This window comes from Nycticebus coucang, chromosome 2 (genome assembly GCF_027406575.1).
Source record: "Nycticebus coucang isolate mNycCou1 chromosome 2, mNycCou1.pri, whole genome shotgun sequence".
NCBI classification, from domain to species: domain Eukaryota; kingdom Metazoa; phylum Chordata; class Mammalia; order Primates; family Lorisidae; genus Nycticebus; species Nycticebus coucang.
In genome coordinates this window covers 132,418,841-132,439,546 of record NC_069781.1, presented here as the reverse complement: position 1 = coordinate 132,439,546, position 20,706 = coordinate 132,418,841, and the positions used below count along the sequence as shown (strand labels likewise).

Genomic DNA, 20,706 nt, shown 5'->3' with positions numbered 1-20,706 from the left:
ACCAGAGCAGCATTCGGGCTCTTGGCTCATGGCATCTTTGTCTATGGGTGGGAGGCGGCAGTGGTGACTGCAGACTGGGTGTGCATGTAGACAGATGGGCTGTCCACCAGGCTGCTTGTGTTGTGCCTGCTCCTCCCTGACAAGCTGGCAACCTTGGATGGGTGGCCTGACCTTGGCAAGCTACCCCCTCACTGTGCATCAGAGCTAATCACATTAATAAGTAAGACTGCCTGCACAGTGCTTGTCTGGCATACGTGGTCATAGCTGGTAGTTGTTAGGCTACTGCTGCCGCTGTTGCTAATGAAATGAAGTGGAATCACTGGGTTAAAGGGTCAGAACAACATGGCATCCGTGAGTGACCACACAGGAGGCAGCTGAGGAGATGGGCCAAGAATAAGTGTTAAAAAGGAGCCCGGGAATGGAACCACCATTGTGCTTAAAGACAGCATGGGATTGCACAATGTGGTGTGGGCGGGCAGAAGAGCTGACTCAGGTACCTGGTAATTAAGGGCCAACCATCGCCATGTGCCAGGCAATGTCCTGTGAGGACAAATGACTGTTGCCCATTTTACAAAGAAGGTTACCAAGGTTTGCCCCAGTCCCAAAGTGAGAGGGTGGCAGAGCCACACCGTGCCTCCCCACTGCAGCCGCCCTCTAGCTCTGAAATAGCTGAAAACTTGGCAGTTAAACAAGCAACCAGAATTTCCATCCAAAGACAAGCCAAGAAAAATTATCTGCAGCAAACTGACAACTTAAAACCAAAAGAAAATGAGCACATCCATAGGAAGAAGACCCAGGGTAAGTCACAGACCAGAGAGAGAAATTTATATGCGGCAAAAAGATGCTCACCCTCCTTAATTTCCAAATTAAAATAATAATTGACCTTTTTTTTTTGTCCTGCCTTGTGGCTGGTATAGGAAGTGGTGAGGCTGGGGCAGGAGGGTGAGGGGCAGCCTCCTGAGGTATGCGAGCCCTCAGTGTCCAATGCACCTGTCCCATGATGGGGAAGTCCACCCACAAGAACTTGTCTTGCAGAGAACGGACAAAATTCATCCAGTGGCTGTAAGGATGGAGCTCCAGGGAGCCAGGGATGGGTGGAGGTGATGCAGGGGTGGTGTGTGCCCTCCATTTCCTTGAGCCAGCTGCAGCTGTGGCTGCAGAGCTTTTTTGCTATGGAGGGGACTTGGTGACATTGGACAAGGCATCAGAAGGCACTGCCAGCCAGAGCAAGGAGCAGATGGCCCAAGGAAGCAAGGGTTTGGTGTCTAGGGGAAGGGGAAGGGCTGAGACCTTGAATCCAGGGGTCAGTATAGCCTCCCACGTGTTTCTCTGTGTCAGGAGGCAGGTGGGGTGTGAGGGTGGGAGGTGACCTGGTGACCTAAGGGACAGGGCAGCCAAGGGATGGGAGTGCCCTGGGGTGTACAGCTTGAAGCAGGCAGAGCTGGGGGGAGATGGCCACGTGGAGGAGACTGATGGAAGCTGGGCAGGGCCCCTGCCAGCACTACCCGTGTCTGCAGTGTGACTTCTGTGACAGTGCTCAGGACAGTGCAGTGTGAGGAAGGAATGGGAGGGTGGCTGGCTTGTCTGAGGCCCAACTGACAGGCAAGGCTGTTTTCTGGGAACCCCGAGACACTTCCTCTTTACCATCAGCAAACGCAGGTTTTCCCTGCCCCAGCTGGCACAGCACTGTCTCCTATGGTCCTGAAGCAAGTTACTGACAAGGTGTGTGGCGCATCTTCTAAAAAAACAGGTTACCCATTACAAAGTGGGAGAAGCTGGAACATCTGTAAGTCCCTGTACAAAAGCTGAATTCAAACAGCCCGAGTGTGCACATCTGGGGCTTGAGAAACTATAATTTGAGGAGAGATTCATCCTTTTGTTCAAGAAAGGAAAGTTAAGATGGGGATGATGGGGGCGGCGCCTGTGGCTCAGTTGGTGGGGTGCCGGCCCCATATGCCGAGGGTGGCGGGTTCAAACCCGGCCCCGGCCAAACTGCAACCAAAAAACAGCCGGGCGTTGTGGCGGGCGCCTGTAGTCCCAGCTACTCGGGAGGCTGAGGCAAGAGAATCGCTTAAGCCCAGGAGTTGGAGGTTGCTGTGAGCTGTGTGAGGCCACGGCACTCTACCGAGGGCCATAAAGTGAGACTCTGTCTCTACAAAAAAAAAAAAAAAAGATGGGGATGATGAAGGGGCCAGAATACCATTCCTCACCCTCCTCTGACGTTGAGGAAAACGTCATCTGGTGTCCACAGAAGCCTTCCTAACTCTTACCAGGGGAGCTGGGTGATGTGCGGATCTCAGACTACTGGGTCATTCCAAAGCCCACCTCCGTCAGAAAGCTGGGCAGGCAGAGCCTGACTCTGCATGGCTTTCCATGGGGGATATGGAGAAAAGTCTTTGCTCCTGTTTCTTGGTGTCCTGAACATTCTGTCTTGTGATCAAAAGTTTGACCCAACCAGAGACATTGGACAGTAGACAGACAAGAAGCCGAGCCTGCGGCCTGGACTGGAGGGAGCAGAAGTCAGGCCCCAGGCAGGTGGCACATTTGGTGCTAACTGGCTTTCTTCTGAAGCCCTAAAGGCAGGCTTAGTTTCACACTGGCTTTTAACATAACTCCCAGTGTGGGTTTTGTGAAAACAATTCGGACAGACTATTGAAAGTTTGAAACTTTGACTCTATTGACACATGAACTGACTTAAAGTTGTACCTAGTTTTAGGGCCAGTGGAAACTGAATATTTCAGACAAAGGAGTAAACAGAAAAAAAAAAGATGATGATTAACATGTTTAGGGCAGGCTGGGTGTGGTGGCTCACACCTGTAATCCTAGCACTCTGAAAGGCTGAGATGGGAAGATCCCTTGACTTGGTTTTGCACTATCATTTTTTATCTATTTGTCAAAACAGCATTTTTGTTGTTGTTGTTAAAAAGTTGCAAACAGGGAAAACACAAGGAGAAAACCACACATACCTCTATTACTGACCATGACTGGTGTTACTACTGGTGAACACGTTCCCAGTCTTCTTTCTCTTTTACTCAAAGTCAGGATTATACTGTAAATAATATTTACTAACCTCTTCCTACCTTTGAATTTTGAAAACTCTTAAACCTATAAAAAAGCTGCAAGTGGTACAATGAACCTTCACCTAGATTTGCCAGTTAACATTTTATCTCCCTCTCTTTGTCTTTTCTATAAATTCTTCCTGGACCATGTGATACTAAGTTGTAGACTTGGTGAAACTCCCCCTGGTTCTTCAGCTCCTCAGAGCAAGTCTTCAGGGGTCAGAATGAAAAATGGTAGATTTTTAGTTAGGGACAATGTCAACCGACCCTTTCTTTGTTGTCCCTCTCCCCCAGGACTCTGAGATCACATTCCTATCCTGATGAAAGCACACCTTCCCTGTGACAGCCATTCCAGGACTCCGGAAGGACCAGAATGTGCAGAGAGACAGAGAGAAAGCAGAGAGGGCTGCAGTGCCACCTGGTGGGCACATGAGGCTTTCCCAGGCAGGAGCCTGGATTAACCGGTGCCATCCTCATCATTCCTACCTTTTGTTGAGCAACCATGCCTGGCACTTTACAGGGGTTATCTCACTTTATACAGCAAGCCCTAAAAACCAGGCATCATTAAAATGTCCAGAACACATCTAGGCGCATATTGGGAGAAGTGACATATATTTTGAATGAATGAGGAAACGGGAGTCTCTGAGAGCAGCTTATCCCACATCCCACAGTCAGGGAAAGCGTGGGGACAAAAGCCTGGTTTGACTGGTTCCAGAACTGCTTGTCTCAACCACTCTACTTATTCCTTCCCAAGGAAGAGTCTAAGTGGAGAAAGGGGGATGCTCATAAAGAAATGTTACGTGTTGAAGATGTGGCAGAATCTCAGGGTTCTGTTATGTAAGGACATTGTGGTCCCGGAAGGAAAGGCACCTGCCAAAGTCACCTAGTTCTGTAGAGCAGGCCTGGGTCTAGGAAGCAGGGTTCCACTGATAACCCCATTCTGCCCCAAATGTGTGGTCAGATCACAGGGAAACATTAATAAGAATTTCCAGATCTCCAGGAATTTGTTGTGAGATGGGTTAGAAGAGACAGCTGTTTCTCCAGAGTGGACTGAGTCCAGGAGTTCAGGATGTTTCTAAAGCAGAAGGGAAAAAGCAAATGGGCCTAGAAGGATTGGGGGGAGTGGAAGGAGCAGGGAGTGGAGAGGTGCATGCATGACCAATTGTGGGAAGGATAAAGGAAAGCATTCTCAGATTGAGGGTTGGCAAACATTCTCTGTAAAGGTACAGAGTGTAAACAATTTCAACTCTTTGTGTCTTTTGCAAGGAACTCTTCGACCCTGACACGTGGCACCCAAGCAGCCACAGATAACATGTAAAAAAATGGATATGACTGTGTTTGAATAAAATCTTATTTATAGGCTCGGCGCCCATAGCACAGTGGTTATGGCACCAGCCACATACACTGAGGTTGGTGGGTTCGAATCCGGCCCAGAACAGCTAAAACAACTGCAATAAAAAAATAACTGGGTGTTGTGGTGGGCGACTGTAGTCCCAGCTACTTGGGAGGCTGAGGCAAGAGAATCTCTTAAGCCCAAGAGTTTTAAGCCCAAGAGTTGGAGGTTGCTGTGAGCTGTGATACCACAGCACTCTACTGAGGGCAACATAGTGAGACTCTGTCTCAAAAAAAAAAAAAAAATCTTATTTATAAAACCAGAGAGTGGGCCAGATGTTTGCCAACCCCCTGTTTTAATGATTGTGTTTAATAATCCAAACTTGTTTCAAAAAATAAAAAAGGAATTAAGAAAGCAAAAAGATAAGTTGGTCTTGACAGGAAGAAACACCACTTGCAAGCCCTTCTTTGCTACCAGCCTGAATTAATTACTCCTTTCTCTCAATCTGAACCAGAGTGTGGTTGGTGGGCTAGAATGTGGTAACAGGACATTTAAATCACTTAGGCAGGAATTTAAATACTGAAAGGATCCCCCTATAGAACAAATTGCACTGGCCCTTGGTGCAGAGATAGCCCAGGATGCAGAAGGGTACAAACGTAGAATTCTTACCTCTTCTGGAGGAAACGCTCACATCTTGTCTCCAATGGTAATGCCTGGGGGAAGGCCATATTATCCATCAAGTTCCTTTGAGGAATGGTACAATTTTTTGAGATTTTTTCCAGGAGGGGGTAAGCCTCAAAATTAAAATAGAAAATAGAATTTTGGATTCCAGCATCATTGGTGGATCCAGTTTCATGAGGACAGTCATCTGCAAGAAAGAAGAACAGCGTTCTGTGTAGTGACTGTGTTCTCGATGGGTTCTGCGCCACATGTAGACGTGGGAGCTGTTCTCTACCTGTTAACAGCTGGACCATCTAGGCTGGGCTGGGAGGGGCAGGAGTTTGAATAGGAGACCTTGCTGGCATTTTATCAAAGTATGCTGTGAGGATGGAGCTGCAGTAGCCCATGACCTTGGTGGAGGGGGACACAGAGTGGGAGGGGATTGGTGGAATTAATCTCTGCTTTGTGAGAGGACTAAGACAGGGAAATGGTGAGCAGGCTCTGGGTCTGGGCATCAGCCCTTACAGTCCCCCTCTATACCTCGGAGCAGGAAACATGGGTGGTGTGAAGATACCACAAACATCGGCTTCCAAGGGACCTCCAGATAGGAGGGTCTGGGGGGAGCAAAGGCACAGATGACTGCAGACTTGGCCACATCCATGAGGCACACAGAGCCATTCTTAGAAAAGGTCAGCACCTGGGAAGCAGAGAGCCAGTGAGTGTGGCCTTCCGTTGGACTCAGTCCCTTATAAGAAGGTGGAATGTAAGGAATAAGAGAAATAGCTGGACATAAAATAAGGAAACAGAATTGATCAGGCTTTTGGCACCCGGCCTCTGTATCCACCCAGAGCTGTGGGAGCTGCAGACATGAGTGTGCTAACTCCTCTGGGGCTGCCGTCAGCAAACAGGCCTTTCTGAGCTTCCCCCTTTCCACCTGGCTTCTCTTCCTGGTTCTTCCAGTCTCTCCAATGCAGAGCTCAGCCTCCACATGGCCAAGATTCTGTCCCTCCCTTTCCTGATGCCCTTCCTTCCCACCACCTTAGGGACCCTGCTCAATCCAGGGCCCCTTTTGGCCAGCGATCCCAGTTCTCTCCTGCCTGCACTCTTCTCCACACTGCACTCCCTCCTTCCTTAGAAAGTACCCTTTGGCCCTGTGTCCTCCTGCTGCCATACCACTTTCCCCTTCCTCACACAAGAGGCTTATCACACCCCCACCCGTCTGTCCCCACCTGCAGCCTGGACACTGTCCTCTCACCTCACCTTCCCTCTCTGAGCCTGCAGGACCCACCCTGTGGTTTTCCTTAGAGTCCTTCTCTGTCACTGGCCTGTAAAAAGGGATGATGGCACCTGCAGGAGCCTCTTGTCTTTGACTTGAAGAACTTGCTGGAACCCACAGCTTCCACTGTTACCACTCCCTCTGACTGGTGCTGAGCATGGAATTTGCACCTTTAGCCCTGGGATCTCTTGGCATCTCCCCTGGGGGTCCTAAAGGCCCCTCACCTTCTGCAGGGAGTGGCCTCACTTACACTGGTAGTCAGCAGGCTATGGGGAAGGGCACCTGGGTTCAGGGACTTTCTCTCAGGCCTGCATTCCTCCCACCCTCTCTTTGAGGCCATCTCCTGACATCCCTCCTTCTCCATCCCTCCTCTGAACATGCTGTTTCCTGCTGACCTCTCTGTCTCAAGCCCCATCCTACAAGTTCGCACTCTTTTGCCCGGCGCATGGCCCCACGTCTGGCAGCTGCAGATGTTCCGACTTCTTTAACAAATATTTTTTGAAGGAAAGATGAAGAACCCAGGCACAGAAAAGGACTGAAAGGCACAGGGAACCTACCATGCCAGGTAGGGCTGGGACTGGGGCCACTGCACAGATGGCTTCCTCTGGGTGCTTTATAGGCCTATGGGACAGAAGACACACAGGCTCCTACTTTAAGAGCTTCTAAGTTTTGCTATCGTCTTCTAGGCATATATCCTGGGGAAACTCAGGGAAATCAAGAGATATGAGGAGATTATTCATAGTAGCAAAAAATTAGGAACAATCCAAATATCCATTAGCAAGAGGATGGGTAATAACTGTGGTATATGATACAATGGAATGCAGTGCACTCCTACGACAATGAAAATAAAAGGACTGAGATGTGCATCAGCACCCTGGCTCTCATGAACAATGTTGCTTGGCAGTTACAGAGTGACCAGTTGAAAAAAAGAATGTATAGATAAGGTTCTATTTACAGGTTTCCTAAATATACGCAGCTAAATAACACACAATTTAGAGTCATACAAATACAGTTCTTAAAGGGAAGTGAAGGAATGATGAATTTAGGGAAACAATATGGTAAAACTGGAAAAACAATTGGCTTTATTTGGCAGAGACTCCATCAAAAGATGGGTGTCTGTCTTTTCACTGCTTGAATGTGGGGTGACCATAGATGTGCTTTGCCCACTGGGACATTAGCAGGAGCCTGAAAAGCATATGTGCACTGGGCTGGCTTCTCACGCTGCTAGGAGCCCTCAGACTGCCATTCGAGGAAGCCTGCACCAGACCGCAGCAGAAGCCCTGTGGAGAACCCAGGTGCCCTTCCCCATAGCCTGCTGACTACCAGGTGTAAGTGAGGCCATCTGAGAATCGCCAGGCCTACCTGACCTGCAAGCTGCCTGCAGGCACGGGTGAGAGCCCAGGCAAGACCAGAAGAAGAACTGACCAATGAGTGTAGCCTAAGTCGTGACCTACAGAATTGGGGACTAAACAATGACTGTTTTATTAAGCCATTAAGTTTTGTGGTGGTTTGTTATACAGCCACAAATAGATAAGGTGGTTACCCATGGGGACGAGAAAGAAGGAAGTGTTGGGGGAGGCACATAGGTGCCCCAGTGGAACTGGAGATGATTTACTTCCAGTGGGTAGAGGGCAGCTAATCTCACAACACACACACACACACACACATGAACACACATGGTATAAATTCATTTGCATGCACAAATATTTAAAAATGTTTTAAAAAGAGAGATATCCTTGAGGAAACTGATAAAAGGTTGTTTGGGCAGAAATGAGTTACCTCTTTGTCATATGGGATATGAAAGATGTTGTTTTGGCTTGTTCTTCTGTTGCTTATAACAGAATACCAGAAACTGGGTAACTTATAAAGAAAAGGAATTTATTTCTTACAGTTCTAGAGACTGAGAAGTCCAAGTCAAGGGACCACATGTGGGGAGAGCTTTCTTGCTGGTGGGAACTCTGTGAAGAGCCCGGAGGTGGCACATGGTGGGGCTGAGCATGCTCATGTGCCAGCTCAGGATTCTCTTTTCTTATATAGCCACTAGTTCCACTCCTGTGATGGCCCATTAATCCATCAGCCAATTAACCTATCAATACATGAATAGATTGATCCATTCCTAAAGGCAGAGCCTTCATGAAAAAAGTCATCTTTTTTTTTTTTTTGAGACAGAGTCTCACTCTGTCAACCTGGGTAGAGTGCCATGGCCTCATCATGGCTCACTGCAGCCTCCCACTTATGAGCTCAAATGATCCTCCTGCCTCAGCCTCCCAACTACCTGGGACTACTGGTGCCTACCATGATGTCTGGTTAGTTTCTCTTTCTTTTTTTTTTTTTTGAGACAGAGTCTTACTATGCCACCCTCGGTAGAGTGCTGTGGCATCACAGCTCACAGCAACTTTAAACTCTTGGGCTTAAGCAATTCTCTTGCCTCAGCTACCCAAGTAGCTGAGACTACAGGCACGCGTGACAATGCCTGGCTATTTTTTTGTTGTAATTGTCATTGTTGTTTGGCAGGTCCAGGCTGGGTTTGAACCCGCCATCTCTGGTGCATGTGGCTGGTGCCCTAGCCGATGAGTTACGGTGCTGAGCCAGTTTTTCTCTTTCTTTGTAGAGGTGGTGGGGGGTGGCTAGCTCAGGCTGGTCTCGAACTCCTGGCCTCAAGTGATTCCATCCCCACTCCACCCCATCTCCCACCCCTTTGGCCTCCCAAAGTGCTGGGATTATAGGAAGGAACCACCACACTCAGCCCCAAATAGCAATTAAAAGTTCTGCCCCCTCTCAATATTACTACATAGATATTAAATTTCAACATGAGTTTTGGAGGGGAATTTTGTTAGAAAAATTGTAATAGACACATATGACATTGTGATCTTGAGAAGCTCACCGGGAGTGATGGCTATAGGGAAAGTGGACTCTAGTCAAACAGGTGGTCAGAGTTTCCCATGAAATAGCATCATCTGTCCGGCAGATAGTTTGCCCCATCCTCCCCTCCAGCCCCAGACCTCTCCACAAGCACGCTGATGGTGGGTTCTTGGGTCCCGTTGGCTTCTACCAGGTGGAGGGAAGCGTCTGTGCACAGCACCACACATTTCATTTGGGATTTAACCAGATCCTCAGGATACATATTCTGTCCTTTGTAGACCAAGAAGTATTTTAGGAAATGAATACTTTGGCAGAAACATCCTTCAGGAAGAGCAATGACCCCAAGAGGGAATCCTAGAAAAATAATTATACGAGGAGGTCAGAAAAGTGGGTGAGGGGAGGCAGGCACAGGTGGAGGATATGTGCCCAGCAAGTATGTGAGGGACTTGCAAGATATGAGGGCAAGATCAAGCAATGAGCTCCCTCTGAGAGTGAAACAAGTAAAGCCAGTGCTTGGTCGGAGGGAAGAGCCCCTTTCAGGGAAACCTCCTGTGATGGAAAGGAGGGCAGAGTCAGTCCTGGAATGGAAGGAAGCTACGACCCAGCCAGGCACTGAACTACAGCTGCCCCCAGAGTGTAAAGGTGCATGGACGGAGGGGATAGCTGTAGAAAAGGAGGGTGTGTGTGTAGCCAAAGAAAAATTTACCAATATCAAAACCCCCCCAAACAAAAAATAAACTATTAACAGCTTGTGAAATTATGTTTCCTTTCCTTGAAATACCTCTTGTTTTTTCAATATTGCTGTTGGTTTAATAAATAAAACTTGGGAGGGCCTTTAGTGATTTTTCTTGAAGTACCACGTGGGGAGAATGCCCTACAATTTGAAATAACCACTAGACTCTTCAGGTGGAGACTGCCAGCCCTGCCCTGTCTCCCTAGCTCCCCAACAGACAGCAGCTCTCTCAGGTTTTCTTCACTCGCTGGAGGGCTGCCTGGTGGACCTCCATGCTGGGGACACATCCCCAGTTCTAAAATGGCAAACCACTAATTCATTAATTGTTTTTTAAAAAGTGTGGTGAGAGGGAGATACCTCCCTAGACACTGATCAATTCAGGGTAAAGAGATGCCATTGATTTCTGCAAAGCAGGACCCTGACGCCCCAGCTGGTGTCACCCACCCAGCGTAGTTACTGGTCTCACTTTGACTGCTTTATAGATCTCTTAGCTCTGATATCAGTAGCGTTCCTGCTGCCTGGCTTATTGTGAGAGCTTGGTGGCTGGGGCGAGCAGGGCTGAGGCCATGTGTCCTTCTGTGCTGTGCTGGAAGACCCTTCTTCACTGGAATGTAGTAATGAAGGCAAAGGTTGTACTTCCAGGACCTGGCACATAATACATGCTGATGCTTCCCAGGTATTATTGAGTGCCTGGCATAGAACCTGAGCAGTGGGAAGCATCAGCATGTATTATGTTCAATGAGTATTTGTTGAATGAATAAAGGAAGGGAGAGAAGAGCCAGAAAGCAGAACCAGCTCCCTAAGGTGACTGTAAGAGCACAAAGATGACAGGAGGCCTAGAGCCTGCAGGAACTCCAGAGCTCCTGAAGACTCACTGCCCAGAGTCCCACCCCAGCTCACCTTCAGCCAAGTCCCAAAGTGTAAGCACTCCGTCCTCACAGGCCAGCACCAGGTAAGATGAGGAGCAGCTGAGTTGAGAGACTGCAATGGGTGCAGCACAGGGCCATACGCCCTCGGGGTCTAGGGAGAAGAACACTGCTCACCAGACAACCCCAGACCCTGCACCTGCCCATCACTTCACCTGGACAACCTGAGACCCTAATGTCTGACTATTCAGGGCCTGCGCACCAGGAGCACTTGTCTGGACTCACATGTCTCTCCTCTTCATGAAGTGCTGTTCTCTCTCCTTATATTATGACATAATGAGAAGTCACACTATCCTTATTCTGCAGTTGACATTTAATGAGTACTTCTAAGTGCTAGATTCTGTGATAAGCACATGCATCATTTCACTTAATTCTCACAAGGATTCTATGAAGTAGGTCCTATTAGTACCCCTATTTTACAGATGAGGAGACTGAGGCAGAGAAGTGACTTGATCAAGGCCATTTAGAGCAGAAGTTGAGATTAGAAGCCATGTGTCAGCTAGCATTTCTTTTCTTTTTTCTTTTTTTTTTTGAGACAGAGTCTCACTATGTCACCCTCGGTAGAGTGCTGTGGCATCACAGCTCACAGCAACCTCAAACTCTTGGGCTTAAACGATTCTCTTGCCTCTGCCTCCCAAGTAGCTTGGACTACAGGTGCCTGCCACAATGCCCAGCTATTTTTTTTTGTTGTTGTTGTTGTTGCAGTTGTTTAGCTGGCCCGGGCCACGTTTGAACCCACCACCCTTGGTGCATGTGGCTGGCGCTGTAACCACTGTGCTATGGGCACCGAGCCTTCAGCTAGCATTTCTGTGGACAAAATGAAAAAAAAAAGAAGCTATGCTGCCTGGGAGAGGGATGGAAGGAATGAAATTTCTCCTTTGTAAATTTTTAAATGTTACTTTGAAAATATAATACTGTATTAAAGTATAACAAGTGTACAGCTGAAGGAATTATTATTTTTGAGACAGAGTCTCACTGTATCACCCTGGGTAGAGTGCTGTGTCATCATAGCTCACAGCAACCTCAAAACTCCTGGGCTCAAGTGATCCTCCTGCCTCAGCCTCCTGGGTAGCTGGAATTACAGGTGCCCACCACAAGGCCTGATTATTTTTTCTATTTTTACTAGAGATGGGGTCTAGCTCTTGGTCAGGTTGGTCTGGAATTCCTGAGACCAGGTGATCCACTCACCTCAGTCTCCCAGAATTCTGGGATCACAGGCTGGAGCTACTTTGTGCCTGGGCTAGCTGAAGGAATTATTAAAAAGTAACCTTGCTCATGTAACTACCTCCATGAATTTGTAAAACAAAACCCACCTATGTTTCCTTTGTGCCTCTCAATTTCAAAGAGCTTTCACGCTTTGCCATACAGACATTCTGGATTTTGCTAGTCTCAGCTAAATGCATGCAGCAGATAGCCATGGCATCATTAATTGGCTATATTTCACGTGAGCCGACAGAAGACAGGGGCATAAGGCGACTGGCTGGAGACTACAGACAGGTGGTCAGGGCTAGTGCTGGACTTCAGAGGCCAGGCTCACTCTCTTTTTACCTTAGCTGTCTCAGGATCCCCATGGACCTGCCTCTGGGCTTTGTTCCTACTGACCCACCATCTTTAAGAAATACAGCAGTTCAGAGACAGAGCCTTTGGGTCACATTGAAGCCCCAACGCCCCCGCTTCTGCCTGCATGCTATGGTCCCCTAAAGTGATGCTGATGTGCCAGTCACATTCTCTCAGCTATGCTGGAGCAAGACATGTTCCGAGAGACCAGAGCTTTGGCAACTCTGTCCAGCAGTTAAGTACCAGCTTTATCCTTCAGAGTTCGCTGCAGTGAATACAGGAAAAAATTGTGACTCCCACTCCAGTGTATGCTGAGGACACAGGCTACTCCTGGGAAAGAAGAGAGGAGAGAATGTCATGTAAGGTCTTAGAGGTACCTGATTTGAAGTCTGAAGTGGTTTATTCTTTTTTTTTTTTACTGACTACAAAAGTTCAGCCATTTAATAACAAATACCCCCATCGCAGCACCCTGAGAAGCATGAGTTCAACCGTAGGGGGTGGAGGGCTGTGGAAAGCCAAGGTGAATGAGGGTAGGGTGGCAGGTGAGGGGCTGGTCAAGTCCCTGTACCCCACTGTACTGGGAGCACAGAACCAGGCTGGGTACAGGCTTCTTCTCTGCCCAGCCACCATCCAAGGGAGGCCAGAACTGCCCACTAATTCAACCAGAGAACATGAAGGGGCCATGGCAAAAAGGAGAAAGAGCAGAGGTGACTCTGGTCTGTCACCAAGTTCAGGTCCTCTGGCCTGCCTTTTTCACGTCCAACTGCCAGGAACTGGTCTCAGCCCAGTGAGCAGCCACCAGTGCTCACACCACCTTTGCCTTCTTGGCCTTCTTCTCAGACCTCAAGGCCTCATCATGGGCTTTCCGCTTCTCTGCCAGCTTGTTGGCCTCGCGGATTTTGCGCCTCTTGCCAAACATGATCTTGTTGTACAGGTACTTCTCTCGCTTCTTCATCATCATGATGGCCAGGCGTTTGGCCTCACTCTCTTCCTCCTGAGCCAGCCGTTCCCTGTTCTCCAGCTTCATGGTGCCTTCCATCACCCGGGGCTTCTTTCCCTCCATCCTCTGCTCCTCCAGAGCTGTCAGTCGGGCTTCTTCTTCCTTTTCTGAACTAGTCTCCACATCTTCCTCCTCTTCTTCATTTTCTCCCCCTTCATTGCCATCACCTTCATTGTCTTCCTCCTCTTCCTTTTCAGACTCATTCAAGTTTCCTGGGTCCTCTCCCCGCTGTAGAGCCAGCAGCTTCAGCTTCTCAGGTGGGATGTAATCTCCTTCCTTCTCAGACACGAAGGGTGAAAGGTGTGGAGGCAACTTCACACCAGGGAAGTACTCTGACACAGGGAGGAGGAGCCGGGCGTTCACAGAGTCAAACACCCACTGAGGCTGCACATAGTACCTGCCAATGACGGAGGTCTGCTGTCCAGGCCGGTCAACAATCTGGTGGGTGATGCAGGAGTCTGTGATGTCATAGGTGGCTCCAATGCACACAGACTTGTCCCAGGATACGTCCCCCCCAAAACTCCTGATGATGAAGGCCAGGGCTTCACGGGGCACCTCACGATTCAGGAAGAACTTCAGGCCCTCAAAGAGCTTCTTGTGCTTTTCCTGTGCCTCCAGTTCCTTCCTGTGGTCCTCTTCCCGCGCAGCCATCTCCTCATCAGCAGGAAATTCATCCACCTCGGTCTCCTCCTCAATAGCAGGCACCACCACGCGAGCCAGGCTGGCACTGAGGGCCGCCAGTTTCTCCATAGAGCTTTCGGAGTCCAGTGCATAGGTACCCTCACTGTCCTTCACCTTTGCTTCAACCTGACCCTCAAGCTTGGATGGGTAGTGGAGGTTGAGTGACTGGTAGAGGCGGAAGTTGACAAAGCCCAGCAAGGTAGTGTAGAACTCAGTGAAGGTGGCCATGACCCTGTAGTCCACATCTGTTGGGTGATCATGGGAGAAGGCGTAGGGTGTGATCCACACAATAGGCTGTCCCAGCACTTCAGCCTGGTAGTAAATGCCTTTGATGGACAGGAAGACCTTGCGCAGGGCACAGGCGGCAATGACATAGTGCATGAACTCCACAGTGAGTCGGCGGCACAGTTGAATGGTCTGCACGTGGCACTTGCCAGTCCGAGGGAAGGTGGAAAAGAGGAAGCACATGGAGAGGGCGTCATCCAGGTCCCGCAGAGCGTCGATGAACGTGGGGTACCGCTCCTTGATGATGTGGTCAAGTTTATAGTTGGGCTTATTGTCCTTCAGACGCTCCACAGTGTTCCACTCACTCTTCCCATAGGCCTTCCGGAGCTTCCGAACAAACACCTTGTATTCCCGGAACTTGTTGACAATAGGTTCATGGAGGAGAAACTTGATGTCTTTGATAAGGTAAAAAGTTCGGGCTGCGGTGGAACCCTTGTTAACCTTCTTCTTGTGTTTAGGCTCATGGGGATAAATGCCCTTCAAGATGCACAGCCGCCTGAAATCAGCCAGGCTCAGCTGCAGTTTCTTCCGGGCTTTATTTCGGGTGATATAGTTGGTGGCAGAGCCTCGTTCATACTTCTTCTTCTCAAGGCCTCCCATGGCTCCACGCCTAGCAGCCTACCAGCTGAGCACCGAAAAACAGCGCCACTTCCTCTCGCGTGTGCCCTCTGAAGTGGTTTATTCTAACAGGCAGCCCCTAGCAGAAGGCTGGCATTCCAACAAAGAGGGGTGGGCACCCCCTGGAGGGCTGTTCCTATGGCTCACGTGCCTCCCTGTTTAGGGAGAACAGTCATAACTGCCCCTTGGCTACTTACACATTTAGAAAATTCATACCCACTTGGATGTCAGTGTTTTAAGTAACATTTTCTTTTCTTTCATTTTTTTTACAGATGGGGTCTTGCTCTGTTGTCCAGGCTGGAGTGCAATGGTATGATTATAGTTCACTGCAACCTTGAACTCCTGGGCTCAAGCCTCCTAAGTAGCTGGGACTACAGGTATGTGCCAGCACATCTGGCTGATGTTTCTTGTTTTTTTTTTTTTTTTTCTTTTTCTTTTTTGTATTTTGAAACTAAATAACACTTCTAGAAACATTGGAGGACAGTACAAAGAATTAATTTTCCTCAACCATTTGCTAGTAAGTTGCCCATCTGACGGTCCCAGAACCCTGTTTGTTAGTGGTTGTTAACTCCTCCAAAGAAGGATTGCACAACCGCAGTTCCACCACCTAAATCAGGAAATGGGCATTGATATGTCCCCACTGTCTACTCCTCTGATCCCACCTGAGCCATGCCAATTGTACCAATAATTTCCTTTACAGCAAAAACTCGCAGGGAATTCAGCCTCTCAGTCCAGAACTGAGTTACCCTCGGTTGTCTTTTATTTCCTCTGCCTAGAACAGTTTCTCAATCTTTCATTGTCTTTTGTGACCCTGACACTTTTGAGGACTTCAAGGCCAGTTATGTTGCAGAATGTCCCCCAGAGTTTGGGTTTGCATTTCCCCATAACTAGATTCAGGCCATGTATGTTTGGCAGGAGAGTCACTGGTATGATGGTGGGGTCCTCCCGCTATATCCCATCAGGCGACAGGTGAGCCCAACTTGTTCCATTTTTGACCATATCCACTTTGATCTTTTTTTTTTTTTTTTTTTATTGTTGGGGATTCATTGAGGGTACAATAAGCCAGTTACACTGATTGCAATTGTTAGGTAAAGTCCCTCTTGCAATCATGTCTTGCCCCCATAAGGTTATGGGGGGGGGGAAGCAGAAAGAGGGACTGAGGGAGGGGGGTGGGGCCTTGGTGTATGTCACACTTTATGTTGTTGTTTGTTTTTTATAGACATGGGGCCTGGCTATATTATTGTCCAGGTTGGTCTCAAACTTTCCTGGCCTCAAGCAATCCTCCTGTCTTGGGTTCTCAAAGCGCTTGCATTACAGGCATGGGCCACCATTCCTGGCCTAAGTAACATTTTCTATAAGATAAAATCATATCCAGAAGTGGCTGGTGAATGTGTGCTTACACCTTTCTCTCCTGCAGACCATTCCCTGATGGCAGTGGCAGCCTCCATCATCAGGAAAACTGTGCTCAGGGGCTACATACCCACAAAGAGACTGCCAAGCTGCAGCTAGCAGCCCAATTCTCCTTCATTGGGCTGGAATACAAGGCGTGTTGTGTGGAATGTCTCTAGGAGGACTTGTTGAGGGATTTCCCCAAGATGACCACTTGCTGGGACAACTACCCACTTCACGTTAACTTACCTGAGGGGTTCTTGACTTCTGTTGGCATTGCAAAGATGCAGCTAGGAAGGAGGAAGTGGAAGGTGGCCATGCTGGGAAAGAAAGAGACACCAGTCAGAGCCATGTAGGCTCTTTGGCAAGGTCTTAGTTCTGAGATCAGAAATGAATAGTTAGGAGACACTGTCTGTGGGGACAGGGCCACGGAGTAAATCACATTCTAGGTGCTGCTCCTAGTGGGATGTGGGGAACTTGGACACTGGTGAGGGCAGGTCAGGTGCAGCTGGGAGGTATGTGCAGGGCAGAGCTCCTGCCAGATCAGGCTCCCTTAGGGAGAGGAGTTTCTGTTTTCCAGGAGAATTCCTTTAAGAGCTGACTTGAGTGATCTGCATACATGACACACCAGTGGTGTGCTGATTCCTAAATATTCCCCACATGGGACAATTAACAGTGGCTTAACAACTGGCTTGTAAAATTTCTGAATCTCTCACCAGGCAGTAAGAGCTGACCCCACTACTTGGAGAGGTTCTAGTCAGTAACAGTGAGTTGCCTCAGGACTTTGTGTCCGAAGAAAGAAAATTCAAGGTCCACCTGACAGTGAGAAGAGAGGTTTCACTTCCCATGTGAACATAAGAACATTCCCTGAGTAGAGCTAATTCCTAAAACCAGTTCCACATGGATACCTCAAATACTTGGGCTCAATTTTTACTATCACAACATGTGGTTAATGAGACCTAAGAGCTGGCTAAAATTAGAAAGCAATATATTAAAATAATTATACCATACCATACCATGTTACATTTAGAAAGGCAGGAATGGAGAAAAATTTTAATTTTACTTCTGTCTTAAGGATCTTCTGTGTTTTTTAGATGACCAGGAAAAAAAATCTTTTTAAAGAGATGTCAAACATAAAACTGTAAAATAAATTCTATTTCTCATCTTCATTGGTATCTATCCCATCTTTCTTTCTTTTTTAATTGTTGGGGAATCATTGAGGATGCAAAGAACCAGGTTACATTGCTGCATTTGTTAGGTAAAATCCCTCTTATAATTGTGTCCCACCCCCAAGAAGTGTGTCACACATCGTGACCCTTGAACCCCCTCCCTCCTTCCCTCTCACTGCTTCCCCACTTCCCCACCCACATCATGTACTAGTATCAATTGTCCACATATCAGAATTGAGTACATTGGATTCTTGCTTCTCCATTCTTATGATGCTTTACTAAGAAGAATGTATTTCAACTCCATCCAAATTAATACAAAAGAAGTAAAGTTACCAACTATTTAGTGGCTGAATAATATTCCATGGTATACATATACCACAGCTTGTTAATCCATTCCTAGATTGGTGGGCATTTAGGTTGTTTTCACAATTCGGCAATTGTAAATTCAGCTGTAACAGTTTGGTGCAAATGTTCTTATGATAAAATAATTTTTTTTCTTCTGGGTAGATGCCCCGTAATGGGACTGCAGGATCAAGTGGGAGGTCTTGTTTGAGTTCTTTGAGTTTTCTCCATACTTCCTTCCAAAAAAGTTATATTAGTTTGTAGTCCCACCAGCAGTGTGAAGTATTCCCTTCTCTCCACATCTCCCGAAGCATTTGCAACTTTGGGACTTTGTGATGTGGATCATTCTCGCTGGGGTTAGATGATATCTCAGGGTGTTTTTAATTTGCATGTCTCTGATAATTAGAGATGATGAGCATTTTTTCAAATGTTAGCCATTTGTCTGTCTTCTTTAGAGAAGGTTCTATTCATCTCACTTGCCCATTAATATAAGGGATTGTTGGCTCTTTTATTGTTGCTTAAGTTGAGTTCTCTGTAGATTCTAGTTAATCAAGCTTTTGTCCAATTCATAATATGTAAATATCTTTTCCCATTCTGATGGTTGTCTATTTACTTTGGTTGCTGTCTCCTTAGATGTATAGGAGCTATTCAGTTTCATTAAGTCCCATTTGTTTATTTTTGTTGTTGTTGCATTTGCCACTGAAGTCTTCTTCATAAAGTCTTTCCTCAGGCTGATACTTTCAAGTGTTTTCCCCGTACTTTCTTTGAGGATTTTTATTGTTTCATGCCTTAGATTTAAATCTTTTATCCATCTTGAATCAATTTTAGTGAGTGGAGAAAGGTGTGTCCAGTTTTAGTCTTTTACATGTGGTTATTCAGTTCTCCCAGCACGATTTATTGAATAGTGATTCTTTCTCCTAGTGTATGTTCTTCTTTGGTTTATCAATGATCAGGTGGCTGTAAGATAATTAGTTTCATCTCAGGGTTTTCTATTCAATTCCTGATGTCTGTGTCTCTATTTTTATGCCAATACTATGCTGTTTTGATCACTATGGCCTTGTAGTATAGCCTGAAGTCTGGTAGGCTGATGCCTCTGGCCTTGGTTTTATTAGTAGGAATTGCCTTAGCTATACAGGGTTTTTTCTGGTTCCATACAAAATGAAGAATTATTTTTTTCCGAGTCTTGAAAGTATGATGTTGGTATTTTAATAGAATCTGTAGATTGCTTTGGGAAGTATAGACATTTTCACAGTGTTGAAAATGCTTCCCAGCCAAAAGCATGGTATGTCCCTCCTTTTGTTAATATCTTCTGCTGTTCCTTTTCTTAGGGTTTCATAATTTTCTTTATAGAGGTCCTTTACTTCTTTTGTTATGTATATTCATAGATATTTCATTTTCTTTGAAGCCACTATGAAGGGAATTGTGCCTTTTATTAGCTTCTCATCTTGGCTGTTATTGGCATATGCAAAAGCTACTGATTTGTAGACATTGGTTTTATATCCTGAAACATTACTGTATTTTTTGATCACTTCCAGAAGCCTTGTGGTTGAATCTTTGGGATTCTCTAAATATAAGATCATATCATCAGCAAAGAGTGAGAGTTTAACTTTCTCTGCCACCATTTGGATTACCTTTATTACCTTCTCTTGCCTGATCATATTGGCTAGAACTTCAAGCACTATGTTGAATAGTAGTGGTAATAGCAGACAACCTTGTTTTGTTCCAGTTCTGAGTAGAAAAGCTCTTAGTTTTACTCCATTTGGTATAATGTTAGCTGTGGGTTTGTTGTAGATGGCTTTGATCAGTTTAGGAAATGTGCCATCTATGCCTATATTTTTCAGAGTTCTAATTAGAAAAGGATGTTGAATTTTATTGAATGCATTTTCTGCATCTATTGGGAGGATCATATGGTCTTTGTTTTTGCTCTTGTTGATATGGTGAATTATGTTTATGGACTTGGATATGTTAAACCAACCTTGCATTCCTGGATAAAACCTATTTGATCATGATGATTTCTTTAATGAGTAGTTATAGTCTATTGGCTAGGATTTTATTGAGAATTTTAGCACCTATATTCATTAGTGAAATTGGTTTGAAGTTCTCCTTTTTAGTTGGGTCTTTTCTTGGTTTTGGTATCCAGTTTTTTGGAATAGTTCCTCCAGTATGGCTATAGGTCTTCTTTGAAGGTTTTATAGAATTCTGGTGTGAAGGCTTCTGGACAAGGACATTTTTTTGTTGGGAGATTTTTTTGTTTCTTTGATCTCAGTGCTTGAAGTTGGTCTGCTTAGGAGATATATTTCTTTTTGATTAAGTCTAGGGAAAGGATGTGATTCCCACGATGGATCCATTTCTTCCACACTGTCAAATTTCTGGATATAGAGTTTCTTGTAGCATTCACAGATAATCTCCTGTATCTCTGTGGCATCTGTTATTATTTCTCCTTTCTGATATAGGTTATTAGAGATATTACTTTTCTGTTTTTAGTTAGTCTGGCCAAAGGTTTATCTGTTTTTTCACAAAAATAACTTTTTGTACTGTTAATTTTCTGAATGTTTTTTTGTTTTCAATTTCATTAATCTCTGACTTAATTTTTGTTATTTCTGTTCTTCTGCTGGGATTAGATTGTTTTTCTTTTTCTAATTCCATAGATGGTTTGTGAGTATGTTATGTGCTCACTTTCTGTTTTTCTTTTTTTCATTGAGACAAAGAGTCTCACTTTTTCACCCTGGGTAGAGTGCCATGGCATCATAGCTCACAGCAACCTCAAACTCTTGGGCTCAAGTGATTCTCTTGCCTCAGTCTCCCTGGTAGTTGGG

At 46.3% G+C, this 20,706-nt stretch overlaps 2 protein-coding genes across 2 annotated transcripts in view; both read right to left on the bottom strand.

Moving 5' to 3' along the window:
• The window catches only part of WDR93 (WD repeat domain 93), a 111,229-nt gene that overhangs the window by 3,203 nt on the left and 87,320 nt on the right, over window positions 1-20,706 (bottom strand). The window contains exons 10-16 of the mRNA XM_053581873.1: window positions 16,629-16,699; window positions 12,650-12,736; window positions 10,824-10,943; window positions 9,331-9,544; window positions 6,886-6,949; window positions 5,593-5,749; window positions 5,062-5,260 (exon numbers count right to left, since the gene is read on the bottom strand). Coding sequence (XP_053437848.1) covers window positions 5,062-5,260; window positions 5,593-5,749; window positions 6,886-6,949; window positions 9,331-9,544; window positions 10,824-10,943; window positions 12,650-12,736; window positions 16,629-16,699 — 912 coding nt within the window. The remainder of the gene's footprint in view (window positions 1-5,061; window positions 5,261-5,592; window positions 5,750-6,885; window positions 6,950-9,330; window positions 9,545-10,823; window positions 10,944-12,649; window positions 12,737-16,628; window positions 16,700-20,706) is intronic.
• Window positions 12,825-15,035, bottom strand: LOC128579749 (pescadillo homolog). Its single transcript, XM_053581859.1, has one exon. The coding sequence runs from the start codon at window positions 14,970-14,972 to the stop codon at window positions 13,212-13,214; it is 1,761 nt and encodes a 586-aa protein (XP_053437834.1). The 5' UTR covers window positions 14,973-15,035; the 3' UTR covers window positions 12,825-13,211.